Source organism: Schistocerca gregaria, chromosome 4, assembly GCF_023897955.1.
Source record: "Schistocerca gregaria isolate iqSchGreg1 chromosome 4, iqSchGreg1.2, whole genome shotgun sequence".
In the NCBI taxonomy this organism is placed as follows: Eukaryota; Metazoa; Arthropoda; class Insecta; order Orthoptera; family Acrididae; genus Schistocerca; species Schistocerca gregaria.
This window is the reverse complement of record NC_064923.1, coordinates 639203487-639224387: the sequence shown is the minus strand read 5'-3', so window position 1 is coordinate 639224387 and position 20901 is coordinate 639203487. Positions and strand designations below refer to the sequence as shown.

The following is a 20901-nucleotide window of genomic DNA, read 5'->3' as shown; positions in this document are numbered from 1 at the left end:
CTGCTGTCTCCATCTTTTTAACAGTGGAATTTCGATTGCACTATTAACGTTATTCCTCTAGTCTTCCATTTCAACGAAGGTTGATTTTTACTTTCTATATGCTGATTCGAACTTTCCGATAATCATTTCTTTTTCGATTTCATCACATTTTTCGTTCAGTAATTTGGTCTTAGCTTGGCTACGCTCCCTATTTATTGCGTTCCACATCGACTTGTATTTCGGTATTCCTATTTTTTCATAACATTTTTGTACTTCCTTCTTTAATCAACTATTTGAAGTATTTCTTCTGTTACCCATATGACTTCGCATTTACCTTCCTTGTATCTATTATTTTCTTTCCATCTTCTGTGATTGCACCTTTTAGAGATGTCCATTCCTCTTCAACCCGAACTGTCTTCTGAGTTATTCGTTTTCGGAGTATCTGTAAATACAGAGAGCTTTATGTGTATCTCTTCGTTCCTTAGCATTTCCGCATCCCACGTCTTTGCGCATTGATTCTTCCTAATTAGCACCTGAAACTTCATCTTAGTCTTTCATATCTCACAATCCAATATTTGATTTCGGTCTCTCAGCCTGACCATGATGTAATCTAACTGGCATCTCCCATGGTTTCCTGGTTTTTGTCAAGTGATTCCCATTTTTTGCTGAGCACCTAGTCTTTCTCCTTATCTCATTCCTACTACCAATCCCATATTCTCCCGCAACGTTTCTTCCACTCTGTCCCCTGCAACCACATTCCAATCACACATGACTACTTAATTTTCATTTCCTTTCGCGTACTGAATTATTCGTCCAGTATCCTCATAGACTTTCTCTAACTTCTCATCTTGAGCTAGAGACGTCTGCATATATACCTGAACCAATGTTGTCGTGATGGTTTGCTTTCGATTCCGACGAGCATAACCCTATCATTGATCTGTTTACAGTAATTCACTCTCTGTCCTACCTTCCAATTCATAGCGAATCCTACTCCCGTTACACCATTTTCTGTTGATGTAGCTATCATCCTTCACTCATCTGACGAGAAATACTTGTCTTCTTTCCACTTCAATTCACTGATCCACTGAATCTCAACATTTCCCTTTCAGATTTTCTAGCTTTCCTACCAAATTCCAACTTATTTCATTCCTCTCCACGACCCGTAGAACGCTATCGTTTCGTTGGTTATTCAATCATGCTCTTATAGTCACTTGCCCCTTAGAGTTCGCTGCCGCAGATCCAAAAAAAAAAAAAAAATGGCTGACTAGTCTTGAATCCTTTGTCAATGGAAATTTCGTCACGACACTTTTTTCAGATCAGGTCACAAGTACTGATGATTCACACTATGTGTCTTTAATGAAGTGGTTTCCACTGTCTTCTGCATCCTCATGCCGTTGATCATTGTCGATTCAACCGCCACCCCAAAGCAAGAGAGTGACCTGAACTTCTGTTTCTGTCCGTTTCTCCGCCATCTCTCGCCAGGCCTTTTGAAAATGAGTGTGACTTCTTATCCCGGTAGTCTCCGGCTGCCATTTGATGATGATTTTTATTTGAAACGTAAGCAGTGGCGACATTCGAACCTGGAACCGAGTACATTTTGATTACTAACCTAAGGTGCTACCTCCCATCTTATTATAACAAATTTAATTAGAACACATGATGAGTGCCTTCAAGAAATTTAGGTACATTGCAAGCACGTACATGACACTCTTGGCATGCTGATTACAATCATTTCAGTCTTCGTTAATCAACATGAAACAGTGGTGCTATGCTACTAAAAATTTTTACAAATTTGCTTTTGAGGAGAAAACAGCTGATAATATCGAAACTGACAATGTTAACATAGGTTTTTTTGGGTATCGCATACTGAACATGTTAAGCGGTAATGACACCACTGGCCATTAAAATTGCTACACCAAGAAGAAATGCAGATGATAAACGGGTATTGATTGGGCAAATATATTATACTAGAACTGACATGTGATTACATTTCATGCAGTTTGGGTCCATGTATCCTGAGAAATCAGTGCACAGAGCAACCACCTCTGGCCGTAATAACGGCCTTGATACGCCTGGGCATTGAGTAAAACAGAGCTTGGATGCCATGTACATCTACAGCTGCCCATGCAGCTTCAACACGATACCACAGTTCATCAAGAATAGTGACTGGCGTATAGTGACGAGCCAGTTGCTCAGCCACCATTGACCAGACGTTTTCAATAAGTGAGAGATATGGGAAACGTGTTGGCCAGGGAAGCAGTCGCATATTTTCTGCATCCAGAAAGGCCCATACAGGACTTGCAACATGCGGTAGTGCATTATCCTGCTGAAATGTAGGGTTTGGCATTGATCGAATGATGGGCGGAGCCACGGGTTGTAACAAACCTGAAATGTAATGTCGACTGTTCAAAGTGCCGTCAATGCGAACAACAGGTGACCGACACGTGTAACCAATGGCACCCCATACCATCACGCCGCGCGATACGCCAGCATGGCGATGACGAATACACAGTTCCAATGTGCGTTCACCGCGATGTCACCAAACACGGATGCGGCCATCATGATGCTGTAAACAGAACCTGAATTCATCCGAAAAAATGACGTTTTGCAATTCGTGCACTCAGGTTCGTTGTTGAGTACACCATCGCAGGTGCTCCTGTCTGTGATGCAGCGTCAAGGGTCACCGCATCGATGGCCTCCGAGCTGATAGTCCATGCTGCTGCAAACGTCGTCGAACTGTTCGAGCAGATGGTTGTTGTCTTGCGAACGTCCCCATCTGTTGACACAAGGTTCGAGATGTGGCTGCACGATCCGTTACAACCATGCGGATACGATGCCTCTCATCTCGACTGCTAGTGATACGAGGCCGTTGGGATCCAGCAAGACGTGCCGTATTATCCTCGCGAACTAACTGATTCCATATTCTGCTAACAGTCATTGGATCTCGACCAAGGCGAGTAGCAATGTCGCGATACGATAAACCGCAATCGCGATAGGCTACAAACCGACCTTTATGAAAGTAGGAAACGTGATGGTACGCATTGCTCCTCTTGTGTATGAGAAATCGGTTGTAAACGTTCCTCATGTCAGCACGTTGTAGGTGTCGCCACGCCAACCTTGTGTGAATGATCTGAGAAGCTAATCATTTGCATATCACAGCATCTTCTTCCTGTCGGTTAAGTTTCGCGTCTGTAGCATATCATCTTTGTGGTGTAGCAATTTTAATGGCCAGTAGTATATACATATCACCCCACAAACAAATAGTCTCTCTTCCGAAGGCATCCCTGCGACAAATATTGTGGTGGTGCACATTAATGGACTGCAGTTGTCCTATCTGTCGGCTACACTATGGCTCACCCGTGACCTCTGGTGCATTAAACACGCTCCCTCGATCCTGTGATAACCGGTGAACGACACATACGCGCCGGGTCACCTCACATCCATGCCGCATTCATGAAGCGTACCGCGCTGTGTTACCCCGTTTCGGTGTCCGCATGTCTGAATGAGCGCACATTACACGCAGATCCCACATCGATGTGGTACTGAATCCACTGTACCAGTATTGTGGTTCTTAAAGCTCGTATTTATACTTCTTCATTACAGTAGTGTAGCGATTTCGTTGTGTAGCGACAGGTTCCGGAATTTTATTGTGGCTTCCTTGGGAGCTAAAGTCTGCGAAGGTATCTGTCATCATTATTGTGAGTGTGGATTTATGCATCTGATTTGGTTGACCTACTTCTGGATAGCAACACTGCATTAGAAATTTACTCAACCTTCGCGTCCATTCCTTCATTTTTCCACAGTTGATGCGAGCAAGAATGTGTACATAGAGCACTGCAGAGAATTTTTTAAATGATACATGGTGTAAATTTTAAGTTGACAAACCAGAAAAATTCGAAAAGTAAGCTCCATACACCAAAAATGTGTAGAATCCAAAGTTGATTATTTTCAAGGGGTACATCTGGTGGTGCTTAAATTAACCCGCCACCCCAGCCCCCTGGAGGGTCGGGCGGGAGGCCCCTTTCCAGACTTCAAATGGTAACTCCCATTTTTAATTGCAGCATCAGTTTCTACATAAAATACTACCTGTATTTTGTCTTAACATTTGTTTTGATTTTTGGTAATTGGCACTGTATTTCAAGGAAATCCATGTTCTAATTTTTGTGTGGAAAATGGTTACGGATAAATAAAAAATACTTTGGTCAACATCGGTACAACTCTAATTCCTCTCTCTCTCAAACCGAATCAAAATTTACGAAATAAATAAGCATTTTTTTATTTATCCGTAACCATTTCCACGCACGAATGAGAACTTGGATTTTCTTGTTTTTACAGTGCCTACTACCAAAAATCTAAACAAATCTTTAATACAAAATGTACGTAGTTTTTTTATGGAGAATCTGATTCTCCAATAAAAAATGGGGGTTCCCATTTGAAATTTTAAAGTTGCCTCCCGCCCCACCCTCAGGGGGCTGAGGTGGTAGGCTAATTTTAGCACCAGCAAATGTCCCCCTCGAAATTAATCAACTTTGGATTCTACACATTTTTGCGTGTGAAGTTTATTTTCCGAATTATTCTGGTTTGTCAACTTAAAATTTACAGCCTGTCTAAACTGGAAGAAATCTGTATTATTTTCATCTGGTACGTACAGGTTGACAGCTTGCTGTATGAATAGAGCATAAAATGAGTGCAAATGAGTAAACACAAATAATTAGATTTAAAAGAAATTGGATTTTAAGACAAGAACTGCAGATCTTAGAAACGTATATTATTAAATATGTTATAAACCATTGAATGTACGGGGCATGAATATGAGAGACAAGTTTGGTAGACACAAAACAGTTCTGTGGGAAGAGACAGATTTATTCTTGTCTTATCTATATGAGAAAGCGTAATTCCGATACAAGCACTTGTTGAATAATTTTTGGTTGTTATTTATTCATTAGCTGCCTAGTTCCTGCTTATTTAGGAATGTAAAGGAATACTGTATAGAGATGCTGCTGCAACTAGCATCTCAACACGTTTACACATCGCCTTAGTACATCGTAGATGGAATCCATTGTGGAATTACTACTTCGCAATTTCTGAGATATGTCTAACTTATAACACTGGAATGCCGACTTGGTACCATAAACAACACTTAAGATGATTCTTACATCTGTTTTTATTACGTTAACCTAGAAAACAGCACCGGCTCTCATGACGACCAAAGAGGAGAAAGACTGTACCACAACGAGTGCGATGGGAAACAACATTTTCGCAATGGTCTCGAGGAACTCATTGTTTACATTGACCCCTTCTTACCGGAAGGTTTGTTTGTTGTACCGTTCATTCTGGCACAGCAGCTCCATAAAGTTGTCAGATCTATAGCTACAATGACCGTGTAATACAGTACTTCATGTGCAACTTGACATGTTACGTATGAAGTGATATTATACAGCATAGAAACGATGCGTCATGATGACGCCACTACACGGTTGATGCCCCAGGATATATAATCACGACCATTACTGTTCAAAATATTATAATAAGTTGGCAGACAAAGCTCTGAAGCTGTCCGAGAAAACATAGCTGTACGCAGGAATGCGATCGAGAAAACATAGCTGTACGCAGGAATGCGATGTCCTTTTTTAGCAACAACTAAGATATTTAGATACGTTTGGCGCTTGATGCAAAGAAAGGAAGCGGACAAAAACTAAAACCAAACGTATGCAAAAAAAGAGGCGTCAAGAACGGGCACAGTTTGACTAGATGATCGACGCTTATTTACTGAAGGCAACAGCCAGCTAAAATTTAGTAGTATTGGTCCGAAGCAATGAGACGCGAAATGACCACTGCAATTTCTCCGTGGGGAACGCAGTTGGTAGATGACGGATGCTAATGATTTGAAAATCTTCCCTTACTTATTCTTCAGAACTATGCGTCCATATGGGGTCCTTCTCAAGATAGATACCTTTGCCTTTACTCTTCTGATTTGTTGCAGCCTGCCACGTCTTCCTTTCCCATGCCGGCTTCTTCATCTCGGAGCAATACTAACACCCAACGTTCTCGGTTATTTTTTGGTGATATTCTAATTTCTGTCTTCGCCCACAGTTTATACCTTTCACGGCTCCCTGTATTAGCGGAGAGTGTTGTACCTTAAGTATTGTGTACAAGGGGATGCATATTTCTTGGTCAACATTTGAGTGTAGTTACTGATTTAGAACCACGTGAAGGAATAATCACCAAAAACCGCCATAAGCAATTCTTTTCATTTTCTATTGTTTTAGTTGTTGTTGTTAGAGATAGAGACGAGTTTTGTACAGCATCTGTAAACATTTAGAGTTCTAGAGATTTAAGTGCTGCATAATATATCAAAGTTATTAGGAAGATATTAATACTTCACTTAAAGAATGGTATGGTAAGTAAAATCCAACATATTTTTAAAACAAGTTTTATAACATTCTACAGTGAAACGCCAAAGAAACTGATCAAATGCAGAGATATGTAAACAGTAAGAATACGGCGCTGCGGCCTGCAACGCCCATATAATACAAGTGTGTGGCGCAGTTGTTAGGTCGGTTACTGCTGATATAACGGCAGGTTATCAAGATTTAATGAGTTTGAACGTGGTGTTATAGTTTTCGATGGAGCGATGGTACACAGCAACTTCGAGGTAGCGATGGTGGAGCATTTCCCATACGACCGTTTCACTAGTGTACCGTGAGTATCAGGGATCCGGCAAAACAACAAATGTCCGACTTCACTGCGGGCGGCAAAGGATCCTGCAAGAACGGGAACAACGTGACAGAAGTGCAACCCTTCCACAAGTTGCTGCAGATTTCAGTGCTGGGCCATCAACAACTGTCAGTGTGCGAACGATTCAACGAAACATCATCAATATGGATTATCAGAGCCGAAGGCCCACTCGTGTACCCTTGATGACTGCATGACACAAAGCGTTATGCCTCGCTTGGGCCCGTCAACTCCTACACTGGACTGTTGATGACTGGAAACATATTGCCTGGTCGGACGAATCTCGTTTCAAATTGTATCGAGCGGGTGGACGTTTGCAGGTATGGAGACAACCTCATGAATCCATGGACCCTGCCTGTCAGTAGGGGACCGTTAAAGCTGGTGGAGACTCTGTAATGGTGTGGAGCGTGTGCAGCTAGAGCGATATGGGACACCTGATAGTCTGCATACGACTCGACAGGTGACGCATACGTAAGCATCGTATCTGATCACCTGCATCCATTCATGTCCCCTGTGCATTCCGACGGACTTCAACAATTCTAGTAGGATAATGCGACACCCTTCACGACCAACATTGCTACAGAGTGGCTTCAGGAACACTCTTCTAAGTTTAAACAGTACCGCTGGCCCGAACTCCCCAGACATGAATATTATCGAGCATATCTGGGATGCCTTGCAACGTGCTGTTCAGAAGACATCACCACCCGCTCGTATTCTTATGGATTTAATGACAACCGTGCAGGATTCAGGGTGTCAGTGCCCTCCGATACTACTTCAGACATTAGTCGAGTCAATGCCACGTAGTGTTTACGGCACTTCTTCGTGCTCGTGGAGGCCGTACACGATGTTAGACAGGTGTACCAAATTCTTCTTCTCTACAATGTATGAGGTTTCGGGATTGCAGCCATATCAAGTTGACTGCTTGCCTCAGTATTTCGGCTGGCCGCCGTTCAGCCATCTTCTATTGAGTGTCCGCCACGGGAGAAAGCTAATTCACGGTGTCGGTTTCATAGCAACTACTGGCGAGGAGACGCATGTGCATTGGCAGTAGTCACAGGTGCGTCCTCTATCGAAATCTGCGCTCTCTGCAAATACTATTCCATGTGTGTTGTGTAGGTGCAAGCGTAAAAGTGAAAATACACATCCGCTCGCATAGCTAAGAACAAACGTAAGATGCCGCCAGACGTGTCATTATAAATAAAATTTTTTCTCTTAGAAGACCTTAAAGAAATTACCGGGTTGCAAACATTTCCATGTGATAACCGCCGTAAAAATTTGTATGATCTTATGCTAGACGTATTTTCACAGATTCCATAATTACTGAATCCCAAAAGGATCTCGCCGGGGCCAAGATATTTGTGGCAGAATAATTCATAAAGTGTCTAGTGGTAATATTTGTAGACGTCGGCCGTACACTGCCTTGTATTCTGCAATGGATGAATGCATGTTACCGTGGAACATGTGACGTTTACGAACCAAGTGAGTTTTTGCAGCCTCGTAAAAACTGTAACTCTCGTGAAAGCGTAAATTTGTGTTTGTATGGAAAAGCATCCACAGAAACATGTATAAAACTTGTAACTGCTTTTTGGTAACAATTCTGCGTATTTTAAATTCTCTTTCTGATTATTGGTGAGCAGCAGACTGTTACTGATCGCAACGCTCTTAAACTTCATAAGCATGTTTATTCCCAGGCAGAAGACCATGTTGTACGTTAGAAAATTTGTTCATATTTGAAAAAACCTTACTTTTCTGGAGTAATTGTCGCAATTTCACTATTTAGTGAATGCCGAAATTTAAAAACGGTATAAGAAAATATATAAAGGCTTTTCTATATGAAGTCTGTATCTGTAGAGATATATGGCCATGCGGTTCTAGGGGCTTCAGTCTGGAACCGCGACACCACTACGGTCGCAGGTTCAAATCCTGCCTTGGGCATGGATGTGTGTGATGTTCTTAGGTTAGTTAGGTTTAACTAGTTCTAACTTCTAGGGGACTAATGACCTCAGAATCTGAGTCCCATTGTGCTCAGAGCAATTTGAATCGCTCTCTCTCTCTCTTTTTTTTTTTTTTTTTTTTTTTTTTTTTTTTTTTTTTTTTTTGTAGAGATATAACTGGTGATCTTGCAGCTCTAGAAGAATGAAATTATAATGAGGTCAAGACTTTTAGTTGCTTACAGGCGTTGATAAATATCAATGGGGACAGCTGAAAGATGTGTTCCCCGACCGGGACTCGAACCCTAGATCTCCTGCTTACATGGCAGACACTCTACCCGACTTTTTTTTTTTTTTTTTTAAGGGAAAGTGGGCAGGGGTCGAAACCCGAGGCCTGGCCACAGTGTCCCCGTCACCACCACCGAGCCTGTAGGGCATAGGGAAATGGGAGACACAGGAATCAACAGAAGTGTAAGGCGTTGTTGTTGTTTGTTTATTTGAATTGTGTTTTTGTAATTTTCACTATTATCATGAAATTATGTGGAACACATCGGCGACAGAGAAAAAATATAAATGCTGGGTAAAGAAAAAAAAAGACAAAGGAAAAGAAAAAAATAAATAAAATCCGCGCCATCTACGATGCGTTCTCCCAAGCGCGGAGGTCACAGTTAGAAACGATCAGAGGCGGCTTACACTCAGACACCGCCGGTGGGAGGGGGGGAGGGTTAGGTGCCCTCTACTCCAGGCACTACCTCGCCCTACTTAGTGGAGGTCTAACAAAGAAATCTCGAAGACAGTTAGCCAATAATGTTCGGTAACGTGGTTTGTTTCGAGAGTTGCATGAACTGTTCGCAAATAGGTCCCAAAGTCTCCAGTCTCATAGATTCTGTACCAGCTGGAACATTCGCTTGGTTGACATTTCCCCAATGACCCAAGAAATTCCGAAGCTACGTTATCTATTCTCTCTGCTTCATATGACCGCAAGAGTTCCAAACCGGTATTAAACGCTGACGTTAGTTTCGGATAGCCTGTGTCCTCCACATTAACTACCATTTCTTCCTTAATCACGTTCTCAGACAGTTCTCTCCGCTCGTAGACGCCTTCAATGAACCTTTTCCACCTTCTTGCTCTCTCCTATACTCTTAATGTTGACGCCATTGCTTTTATAATTACCGAAGATTGTTTTGCTTTTCTGTATGCTCAATCAGTTCTTTTGGATACCATTTCTTTTTCGATTTTTTCACAGTTATCCTGCTAACATTTCACATTGACTTCCCTGCACTTCAATACTACTGTAGTTCGCTGAATGTTGTTGCACTTACTTCCTTCGTCGATCAAATGGCCTATTAGCTCTTTTATCATAGGTTTCTGCACAGACACTTTCCTTGTATCTGTGTTTGTCCAAACAGCTTCAGCTATTGACCTTCTTAGTAATGTCCATTGATTTCAGCTGAGATGCCTACTGTGGTATTCATTATCGCAGTTTAGGTACAAAGCCTCAGAAAACGTCAAACGTATCTCACCGTCACTCAGTACTTCAGTATCCTGTACTCTCTGCAATCCGTTTTCAAATCCATTTTTGACCACGATGTAATTCAACTGGAATCTTTCTGCATCTTCTGGCCTTTTCAAGTACATTTCCTGCTCTCGTGATTTTTGAACACAGTATTCGCTATTAGTATCTGAAATTTAATACAGAATTCAATTAGTGTTTCTCCTCTCTTGTTCATACAACCAAGCCCATATTCTCTTTCTTCAGTTCCTTTGCGTACTGCGGCGTTCGAGACGTTCAGTAGAGTACCATTTCCTTTTACATAATGGATCATCCGTTCACTACCCTCATATACTTTCTCTATATCATCTTCTGTTTCTTAAGTCCCATGTGTACCTGAACTAGTGTTATTGACTTTGGTTTGTTGAATTTGATAAGAACGACCACATCCCTAAACACTTTGCAGTAACTCACTGTCCCCAACTTTCCTCTTCGGAACAGATCCTATTGCCATTATACCATTTTCTACAACTGTTATCATCCGATATTCATATGAGTAGGAACCCTTCTCTCCCTTTCATTTTATTCGCTAAGAACGATTATATCTAGACAGAGCCTTTGAATTCCACATTTTGCATTTTCTAGCTTCTCTGCCATTTTCGGTCTTCAGCATCTACATCTACATAGATACTCTGCAAATCAAATTTAAATGCCTGGCAGAGGGTTCATCGAACCACCTTCACAATAATTATCTATTATTCCAGACTCGTACAGGGCCCGGAAAAAAAACGAACACCTACATATTTCAGTGCGAGCTTTGATTTCCCGTATTTTATTATGATGATCATTTCTCCGTATGTAGTTAGGCGTCAGTAAAATATTTTCGCATCGGAGGAGACAGTTGATGATTGAAATTTCGTCAAAAGATTCCACCCCAATGCAAAACGCATTAGTTTTAATGATGCCCACCCCAAATCCTGCATCATATCATTGAGAGTCTCTCACCTATTTTGCGATAGTACAAAACGTGCTGCCTTCTTTGAACTTTCTCGATGTACTTCGACAATCCTATCAGGTAAGGATACCACACCACGCAGCGGTATTCTAAAAGAGGACGGATAAACGTAGTGTAGGCAGTCTTTTTAGTAGGTCTGTTACGTCTCCTAAGTGTCCTGCCAATAAAGCGCAGTCTTTGGTTAGTCTTCCCTACAACATTTTCTATCTCTTCCTTCCAATTTACGTTGTTCGTAATTGTAATTCCTAGGTATTTAGTTTAACTTATGGCCTTTAGATTTGACTGATTTATCATGCAACCGAAGTTTAACGGATTTCTTTTACCACTCATGTGAATGATCTCGCACTTTTCGTTATTTAGGACCAATTGCCAATTTTTACATAGTACGTATATATTTTCTAAATCGTTTTGCAGTTTATTTTGATCTTCTGACGACTTTACTGGATGATAAACGACAGCGTCATCTGAAAACAAGCTGATACAGCTACTCAGATTGTCTCCTAAATCGTTTATATAGATAAGGAACAGTAAAGGATCTATAACACTACCTTGGGTATGCCAGAAATCGCTTAATTTTACTTTGTTGTCTTTGCATCAGTTACTACGTACTGTGACCGCTCTGACAGGAAATCTCGAATCCAGTCACGTAACTGAGACGATATTACATAAGCACGCAATTTAACATGTCGCTTGTGTGATACAGAGTTACAAGCCGTCTGAAAATCTAGAAATACGGGATCAAATTGTAGTCTTTTGTCAATAGCACACAACGCATCGTGTGTGTAAAGAGCTAGTTGTGTTTCACAAGAACAATGTTTTCTAAATCTATGCAGACTGTGTGTCAGCGGACCGTTTTCGTCGGGGTAATTCATAATGTTCGAACACAAGATACGCTCCAAAATCCTGTTGGATATCGACGTTATTGAAATGGGCCTGTAATTTAGTGGATTACTCATACTACCTTCCGTGAATATTTGTGTGACCTGTGCAACTTCCCAGTCTGGGTAAGGACCTTTCGTCGAACGAACGGTTGTACATGATTAAGTATGGACCTATTGCTGCAGCATACTCTGGAAAGAACCTAAATGGTATACAATTTGGACTCGTAGACTTACTTTCCTTGCCGGCCAGGGTGGCCGAGCGGTTCTAGGTTCTACACTCTGGAACCGCGCGACCGTTACGTTCGCAGGTTCAAATCCTGCTTCCGGCATCGATGTGTGTGATATCCTTAGGTTAGTTCGGTTTAAATAGTTGTAAGTTCTAGGGGACTGATGACCTCACAAGATAAGTCCCATAGTGCTCAGAGGCATTTGAATTTTTTACTTTCCGTAAGTGATTTAAAATGCCCCGCTAAACCGAGGATATTTACTTCTCGTTACTCTTGTTGACAGCTGTTCTTGATTTCGAATTCTGGAATATTTACTTTGTCTTCTTTGGTGAAGGAATTTCGGAAAGGTGTGTTTCGTACCTCCACTTTGACAGCACTGTCGTCGATAGTATTCCCATTGCTAGCGCGCAGAGAAGGCATTGACTGTGTCTTTCCACTAGCATACTTCACATACGACCAGAATCCCTTTGGATTTTCTGCCAGTTTTCGAGACCATGTTTAGTTGCAGACTGTATTATAGGCATCTCGCACTGAAGTCCGCGCTACGTTTCGAGCTTCTGTAGAAGATCGCCCATCTTGGCGATCTCGCGTCAGTTTAAACTTGGCATACTTTTTTGTTGTTTCTGCAACGGTTTTCTGGCCCGTTTGTGTACCAAGGACGATCAGCTCCGTCGTATATTAATTTATTTGGTATAAATCTCTCATCTGTGGCCGGCACTAATTCTTTGAATTTAAGCCACAACTGGTCTACGCTTACATTGTTAATTTAGAAGGAGTAGAAATTGTTTCTCGGGGAGGCATCAAATGAATTTTTATCTGCATTTCTTAATAGGTATATTTTTCTTTGATTTTATAGGATTTGGGAGCTACAATATTCAGTCTCGCTACGACAACTCTTTTCAGTAGTCACTATATTTGTTTTTAATGCATGTTACTAGTTATAATTGCATTATTTCTTGCTAAGAAGTCAAGTGTGTTTTCACGACCGTTTAGTATTCGCATGGGCTCATGAATGGATTTAGCACAATTTAGGATGATGTTTTATGCGTACCTCCGGATTTAAACGTTTTTTAGCCAACTTATCGGGGGTAAATTAATGTCATCTATAACTGTAATTGTTTTAGTCCGTTCCGTGTTTGAAATGAAACTCAAGTTTTCTCTGGACCTTTCAGCAGTTGTATCATGTCAATTGGGAGGTCGATAAAAGGACCCAAATTATTATTTCAGTCCGGTTACCAAGAATGACCTCTGCCCATACTAACTCACAGGAACTGTCTGCTTCAGTTTCGTGACTAGATAAACTACTACTAACATCAACAAACACTCTACGTCAACTATGTTAAGCCTATCCTTTCGGAACACCTTTACGGTCTTCGCTAAAATTTCGACTGAACTTATCTCCGACTTTAGCCAGCTTTCACTACCTATAACGATTTGAGCATTAGTGATTTCTATTAGTGCTTGGAGATCTGGTACTTTTCCAAAACAGTCACAACTGCTATACTGATGGTTCCTGTATCTACGGTCTTCCTATGTGCGATCTGCACTCTTTGATATTGACGCTCTTTTTGAGTTTTCCCGAGACCCTCTAACCTAGAAGTCCACGCTGCACCCTTCTGACATTCCTCGTTCCACCTGGTAATATGTTACCTTCAGCGCTTGTTACTGTACCTCTTTCTAATTATTACTCCCTTCTTCGTATTCTCCACCTCAGAAAGTTCAACCAACAACTTATTTCCATAATCACACGGGCTGCTGGGAAAATTACAATTACAAAGTTGCATGACTTGTAGAGAGTTCTGAGTACACAATATTCGGAATCGGAACCAATGTCCTGAATGGTTCAGTTTCCGTTCTACAGCCATTTCAAATCATATGTTTAACTCATCCACTACGACCGAGGTAAAGAGCCACGTCAGACAATCGCCTGATTCCACACAATGTTTTTGTGTATTATGTTTGCCTGTTGCTTAGCGGGATATTTACAGAGATTCGAGCCCATAACGAGGTACATCAACAGTCGCTCTTCCCGCTCACCCTTTGCAACCAAAACAGGAAAGAGGGTAATGTTTGTGTTGCATGATGCACTCTCCGCCACATACCGGTGGCCTGAGGATACTGTACGTATAGCAATGAATCTAAAGACGATTGAAATTGAAAATCGTCGTGACTACAGAAAATAAAAGTTACGATCAATTACTATATATCGTTGAACGCTCAACAATAGATGGTAGGGAACGTCTTAGCTGCAAGGCTGTCGTTCCAGTGTTTTAGATGCAACGAGGTCGACAGTAGTACCTGTCTTCCAGGAGTATTAGTTCTGCAAGGTTCGCAGGAGAGCTTCTGGGAAGTTTGGAAGGTAGGAGACGAGGTACTGGCGGAATTAAAGCTGTGAGGACGGGTCGTGAGTCGTGCTTGGGTAGCTCAGTTGGTAGAGCACTCGCTCGAGAAAGGCAAAGGTCCCGAGTTCGAGTTTCGGTCCGGCACACAGTTTTAATCTGCCAGGAAGTTTCATATCAGCGCACATTCCGCTGTAGAGTGAAAATTTAATTATAGATAATTTAGATTTTCCATGAGGAACTTACTGAAATATAAAATTGGGGTCAGCCATACAGAATTAGTAATTAGGTCGCAACAATCACTATGCATTTCGAAAGCTGGCTCTCATCTTCATGCAAATTATACAAGATTCTGTACCAAAGATTATAATTTGAATTACGAAAGTAACAGGAAAACTGTCGGACTGAGTTTTCTCTGTCCTCCTTCAAATTCAGCGCACTTCACATGGTGCTGGTACCTTCGAACCCACACACTTCTCTCCTTCTGCAACAACGTCTTCTTCCATCTTCTGGGGCAATCGCTTCGTATCGTGACACTGGTGCCACAAACTCCCTCACGCTTGTGAGCAATCCAGCAAGAGATAAAGGTGACATCCGTAAACCTCTGTTCAAGCCACCTAAACAGGGAATCGCTGTATCACAAGCCAATGGTAGTGGTAAATGTACTCGAACATTGGCGACTTGTTTTTATTTCGCTGGCACAGTAACGACTGTAAGTTAGTGCACTGCGCCACCACAGGTGCGCCAGGACGCCGATCAACGTTTCCTAGCAAACACGCAGTAAAACGCGCGATACGAGGTGGTTGCCCAGCCGATAGATGACGAGAGATCGCAGAACGAAACACGATGTGTGGGTTCAACGGTCACAGCAGCGTATGAAGAGTATTGAATTTGCAATAGGGCGGAAACTGATTACTGGAACTGCTGAACTATGTTTTATGTGGTTAATTAGGCCTAAACGTTTTTAAATAAATATATTAACGGAAGATTAAAGCCTGCACTAGAAACACCTCTAGCGACATCATCTAATCACATGGATAAACACAATTTTATATCTTAGTAATATTTCACAGCGTCCGACAGACTTCTGGTAGACCTGAGCCTCAAGAAGCAGACGACATACGCTCGGAATTATTGAGACCCTTCGGAGAGCCAAACATGACAAAACTGTTCCAAGTGGTATGAAAGATATACTAGGTTTAATACCGTAAGTCTTCAGAAACTGTGTAACAATTACTCAATTTCATGAAGACAGCTACTGATAGATATTAATTATACAGAATAATCAGTTGAAGAAGTGATCTTTGCAAAATATTGACGAATTATTTACTTTAGAATGGGGGAAGTGACAGAAGGCATGAATGCGCTAGACAATGCTGTTCCCAAGACATTTAAGAAAAGTTGTAGAATATTAAACCTATGTTTATAGGATTTACATCATCATCATCATCATCATCATCATCATCATTTAAGACATTATGCCTTTTAGCGTTCAGTCTGGAGCATAGCCCCCTTATAAAATTTCTCCATGATCCCCTATTCAGTGCTAACGTTGGTGACTCTTCTGATGTTAAACCTATTACTTCAAAATCATTGTTAACCGAATCCAGGTACCTTCTCCTTGGTCTGCCCCGACACCTCCTACCCTCTACTGCTGAACGCATGACTCTCTTGGGTAACCTTGCTTCTCCCATACGTGTAACATGACCCCACCATCTAAGCCTGTTCGCCCTGACTGCTACATCTATAGAGTTCATTCCTAGTTTTTCTTTGATTTCCTCATTGTGGACAGCCTCCTGCCATTGTTCCCATCTACCAGTACCTGCAATCATCCTAGCTACTTTCATATCCGTAATCTCAACCTTGTTGATAAGGTAACCTGAATCCATCCAGCTTTCGCTCCCATACAACAAAGTTGGTCGAAAGATTGAACGGTGCACAGATAACTTAGTCTTGGTACTGACTTCCTTCTTGCAGAAGAGAGTAGATCGTAGCTGAGCGCTCACTGCACTTGCTTTGCGACACCTCGCTTCCAGTTCTTTCACTATGTTGCCATCCTGTGAGAATATGCATCCTAAGTACTTGAAACCGTCCACCTGTTTTAAGTTTGTTCCTCCTATTTGGCACTCAATCCGTTTATATTTCTTTCCCACTGACATTACTTTCGTTTTGGAGATGCTAATCTTCATACCATAGTCCTTAAATTTCTGATCTAGCTCTGAAATATTACTTTGCAAACTTTCAATCGAACCTGCCATTACAACGAAGTCATCCGCATATGCAAGACTGCTTATTTTGTGTTCATATATCTTAATTTCACCCAGCCAGTCTATTGTTTTCAACATATGAGCAACAGTGGAGACAGGTTGCAGCCTTGTCTTACCCCTGAAACTACTATGAACCATGAACTCATTTTACCGTCAACTCTAACTGCTGCCTGACTATGCATGTAAATACCTTTAATTGCTTGCAAAAGTTTGCCTCCTATTCCATAATCTCGTAGAACAGACAGTAACTTCCTCCTAGGAACCCGGTCATATGCCTTTTCTAGATCTATAACGCATAGATACAATTCCCATAACACTTCTCCGTTATTTTCCGTAAGCTAAAGATCTGGTCCTGACAAGCTCTAAGAGGCCTAAACCCACACTGATTATCATCCAATTGGTCCTCAACTAATACTCGCACTTTCCTTTCAAGAATACCGGAGAAGATTTTATCCACAACGCTGATTAAAGAGATACCTCTGTAGTTGTTACAATATTTTCTGTTTCCAGGATTTACAGGTTGAGAGAATGCTTTTGTTGGTTTTGACTAGACAACTCTTCTTGAAATTGTAAAAGTTGCAGATATAAAATACAGAAAACGAAAAGTTATCAGCAGTTTTAAAACAAACCAGACTGTAGTACATGAGAGGGCAGGAAGCAGAGAGAGAGACAGGAATTCAGTCTGGGCAAGCAGCATAGAAAAGCAAGAAAAAATGGTGTAGGAAATTAATGTCCAGGGAGAAGAAATAAAAATTTTGACGTTTCATTATGATACTGTAATTTTGTCAAAGGTAGCAAAGGACTTGGAAGACCATTTCAACGGAAGGTGTAGTGTCTTGCAGTGAGGTTATACAATGAGCGTCAGGAAAAGACAAACAAGGGTAATATAATGATATCGAATAGAATCTGATAATGTTGAATGAAGTAGGATATTTAATGCATTTTTTGGTAGCAAAATAACTGATGGCGGCAGAATTAGAGGGAATAAAAAATGCAAGCTCGCAATAGCAAGAAAAGCGATTCTGGAAAAGTAGACATTGTTCGTATGTAATATAAACTTGAATGTCAGGAGGTCTTTAGTGAAACTACTAGTGTTGACTGTAGATTTGTACTGAAGTGAAACATGGAAGTTAATCAGTTCGCACAGGAATATAATAGAAACTTTTGAAATGTGGTGGCACCGAAGAATGCTAAAGTTTAATTCAAATTTATCCATGTTATGGACGTTGTTTGAGGGCTGCGGCTGTATTCTAAGATTTGTTTGAAATAATGTACTCCATGACAGTCACTTGTTACTAATATTTTATTAGCACGACACATTTTGGCAGCATTCTTCCATCATCAGGTGCATTTACAGTTACTTTTACATTTTAATTAAAATGAAGTGAGGTTAGTTTCCTTCGCTGTGTGTGCCAGTGAGGTTACGTGTCTTCCTCATCAGGCATTTTTTTTGCGACACATAATCTCGCTGATACACACAGGAAAGAAAACTATCCTCACCACATTTTAATTACAATGTGAAACTATCTGTGAATGCATCTGACGACGGCAGCGTGCCGCCGAAACGCGACGTGCTAATACAATAGTAGCAACAAGTGAATGTTGCAGTATATATTATTTCATAAGAATGCTAAACTTTGGATGTGTAGATCGAATAACTAGCGAGGAGCTACTGAACCATGGTGGACGGAAATGTGGCACAACTTAACTAACAGAAGGGGTCGGTTGACAGGACACAATCGGAGGCTTGCAGAAATCGGACGTTTGGTGAAAGACGGAAGTGTGTAGAGGAAATTGTAGAGGGGGAACAGTGCTTGAAATCTGTCGCAGGTTTAAATGTGTGTCGATGTAGCGTCTCTGCAGTGGTGAAGAGGAATGCACAAGATACGATAATGTGGAGAGCTACATCGAATAGCATTTCATAACATCAACATTTTACAACAACATCATTTCAGAAAAACAGCATTCCACAACAATAGCATTTCACGAACGAGAGTTCACCTACGGCTAAAATGAAAAATTCTGTTCTAAGAGGACTTTTTTTTTTGTGCCCCTTACCTGTCGTCAGAGATGTTAGCGTCGCGGCGCAGGATGGACACGGGCCACAGCTGGCGGGAGAAGTCCTCGTGCGCGAGCAGCCGCGCGGCCAGCGGCGCCGCCTTGGCGCGCTGCCGCAGCTGCTGGCACACGGGACCCGCAGCCGGCGCCGCCTCCCCCGCCGACGCCGACGCCACCGCCGACGCTACGGCTACCAGCAGCAGCAGCACCTGCGCCGCGGCGCGCAGTGGTAGCGGGCGCAACATGTCTGGCTGGACCGCGACGCGGCAACTGCCGTCTGCGGCGACGAGCCGGCGCCGCGACGCCGAGCGCTGCCGCGCGGGGCGCTTGCGTGGCCGGCGTCGCCCCCGGCGCGCAGGCGCGGCATTGATCGCCCACACCGCCGCGCCTCGCCGCACGGGCCGGAGCTACGGCCGGCAGCGTTGTCTCGACAAGCGATCGATTTCGACTGATCGATCACACGCTCGGCTATCGTTTGATTCGTGTATCGGCACCGACCGACGTAGTGCAGTGGCTAGGGCACTGGTCCCGCGCTCTGGAGGAAGCCGGTTCAAATTCCCGCCCAAGCCAATCGTATCTAATTTTCCCGTGATTTCTGTAAATCGTGTAAGACGATATGTGCGGTGGTTTCTTTTAAAATGTACACCGGATTCCCTTCCATGGCCCCTGCCAATATGAACATGCGCTCCGTCTATAAAGACTGTGACTTAGGAAGTCTGGATGAAGGATATAATTAGCCTGGAATGTCAAGGCCCCTGCTGTGTCACTCCTTAACACAACAACAGACGACGCTTATAGTAGCGTCGAAACCTGGACAAAAAAATGGCTCTGAGCACTATGGGACTTAACATCTGAGGTCATTAGTAGTCCGGAACTTATGACTACTTAAACTTAATTAACCTACCGACATCACATACATCCATGCCCGACGCAGGATTCGAACTTGCGACCGTACCAGTCTCGCGGTTCCGGACTGAAGCGCCTAGAACCGCACGGCCACCACGGGGGACCAAACCTGACTTAATATTTGTGACCGAGGCCTTATTTTTTCTAATATAATTCTAATATTTTACAAACCAGATTAGAGGAAATCAATACGTGGCCGTTCTTAAGACAATACCAAAATATGCACTTACAACAACTTACTTAAAAGATGAGCCACCGAGATTTCAAGACTTAAGACGCAAATTACAATATGAATGCGATTTTAAATGTGGCACACATAGTTTTCTATTTTTTAAGCCAATAATCGACAATATGAAAGTTATTTACAAAATGGCTTTGAGCACAACGGGACTTACCATCTCAGATCATGAGTCCCCTATAACTTAGAACTACTTAAACATAACTAACCTAAGAACGTCACACACATCCATGCCCGAGGCAGGATTCCAATCTGCGACCGTAGATGTCGCGCGATTCCAGACTGAAGCCCCTAGAACCGCTCGGCCACACCGGCTGGTAGAGTGATTTTCAACTCACACCAGTTCCTAACGAACCCAAATAACACAAGGAGCACATCAAATTACTTAATACAATTAAAAAAACCTTTTTTTACATGTACCCTGGGCAAAAGGTGACTTAACGTTTAATGCCGGAAGCAGCAGACAAGCTGTCCAAAACAACACCTAAAATCCGGGGCCCAACCGGCAGTCACTTCCCCATAGACGACACGTCACAGCTTCTGTGCACCGAAGCAGAACGTGGAGCCGATCCCACACACGGCAACTCTTAGAAAACTGGAACACAAACAGACCGCAAAAAACACGGCAAACACCAAGCAATCATCAATTAAATAAGAGATACATAATCAACAATATAAATGAAGAACCAATAAATGTTTTCAATAAAAGTGAGTCTAATTTTTCAGCAATATCAATGTTGTGAAACATTTACTAATGCTGAAAATGTTGTATCAGACTTTTACACTCCCACAATTTGTCAAACAATAGTTCCACATATGATTAAGGCCGACAA

The 20901-nt window shown here is 42.1% G+C and overlaps 1 protein-coding gene across 1 annotated transcript in view; it reads right to left on the bottom strand.

Annotated features, from left to right (window-relative positions):
• LOC126267234 (uncharacterized) overlaps nucleotides 1-19197 on the bottom strand; it is a 451503-nt gene extending 432306 nt beyond the window's left edge. The window contains exon 1 of the mRNA XM_049972216.1: nucleotides 18925-19197. Within this exon, the coding sequence (XP_049828173.1) occupies nucleotides 18925-19169 (245 nt within the window). The 5' untranslated portion in view covers nucleotides 19170-19197. The remainder of the gene's footprint in view (nucleotides 1-18924) is intronic.
• Nucleotides 19198-20901: the final 1704 nt, after the last annotated feature.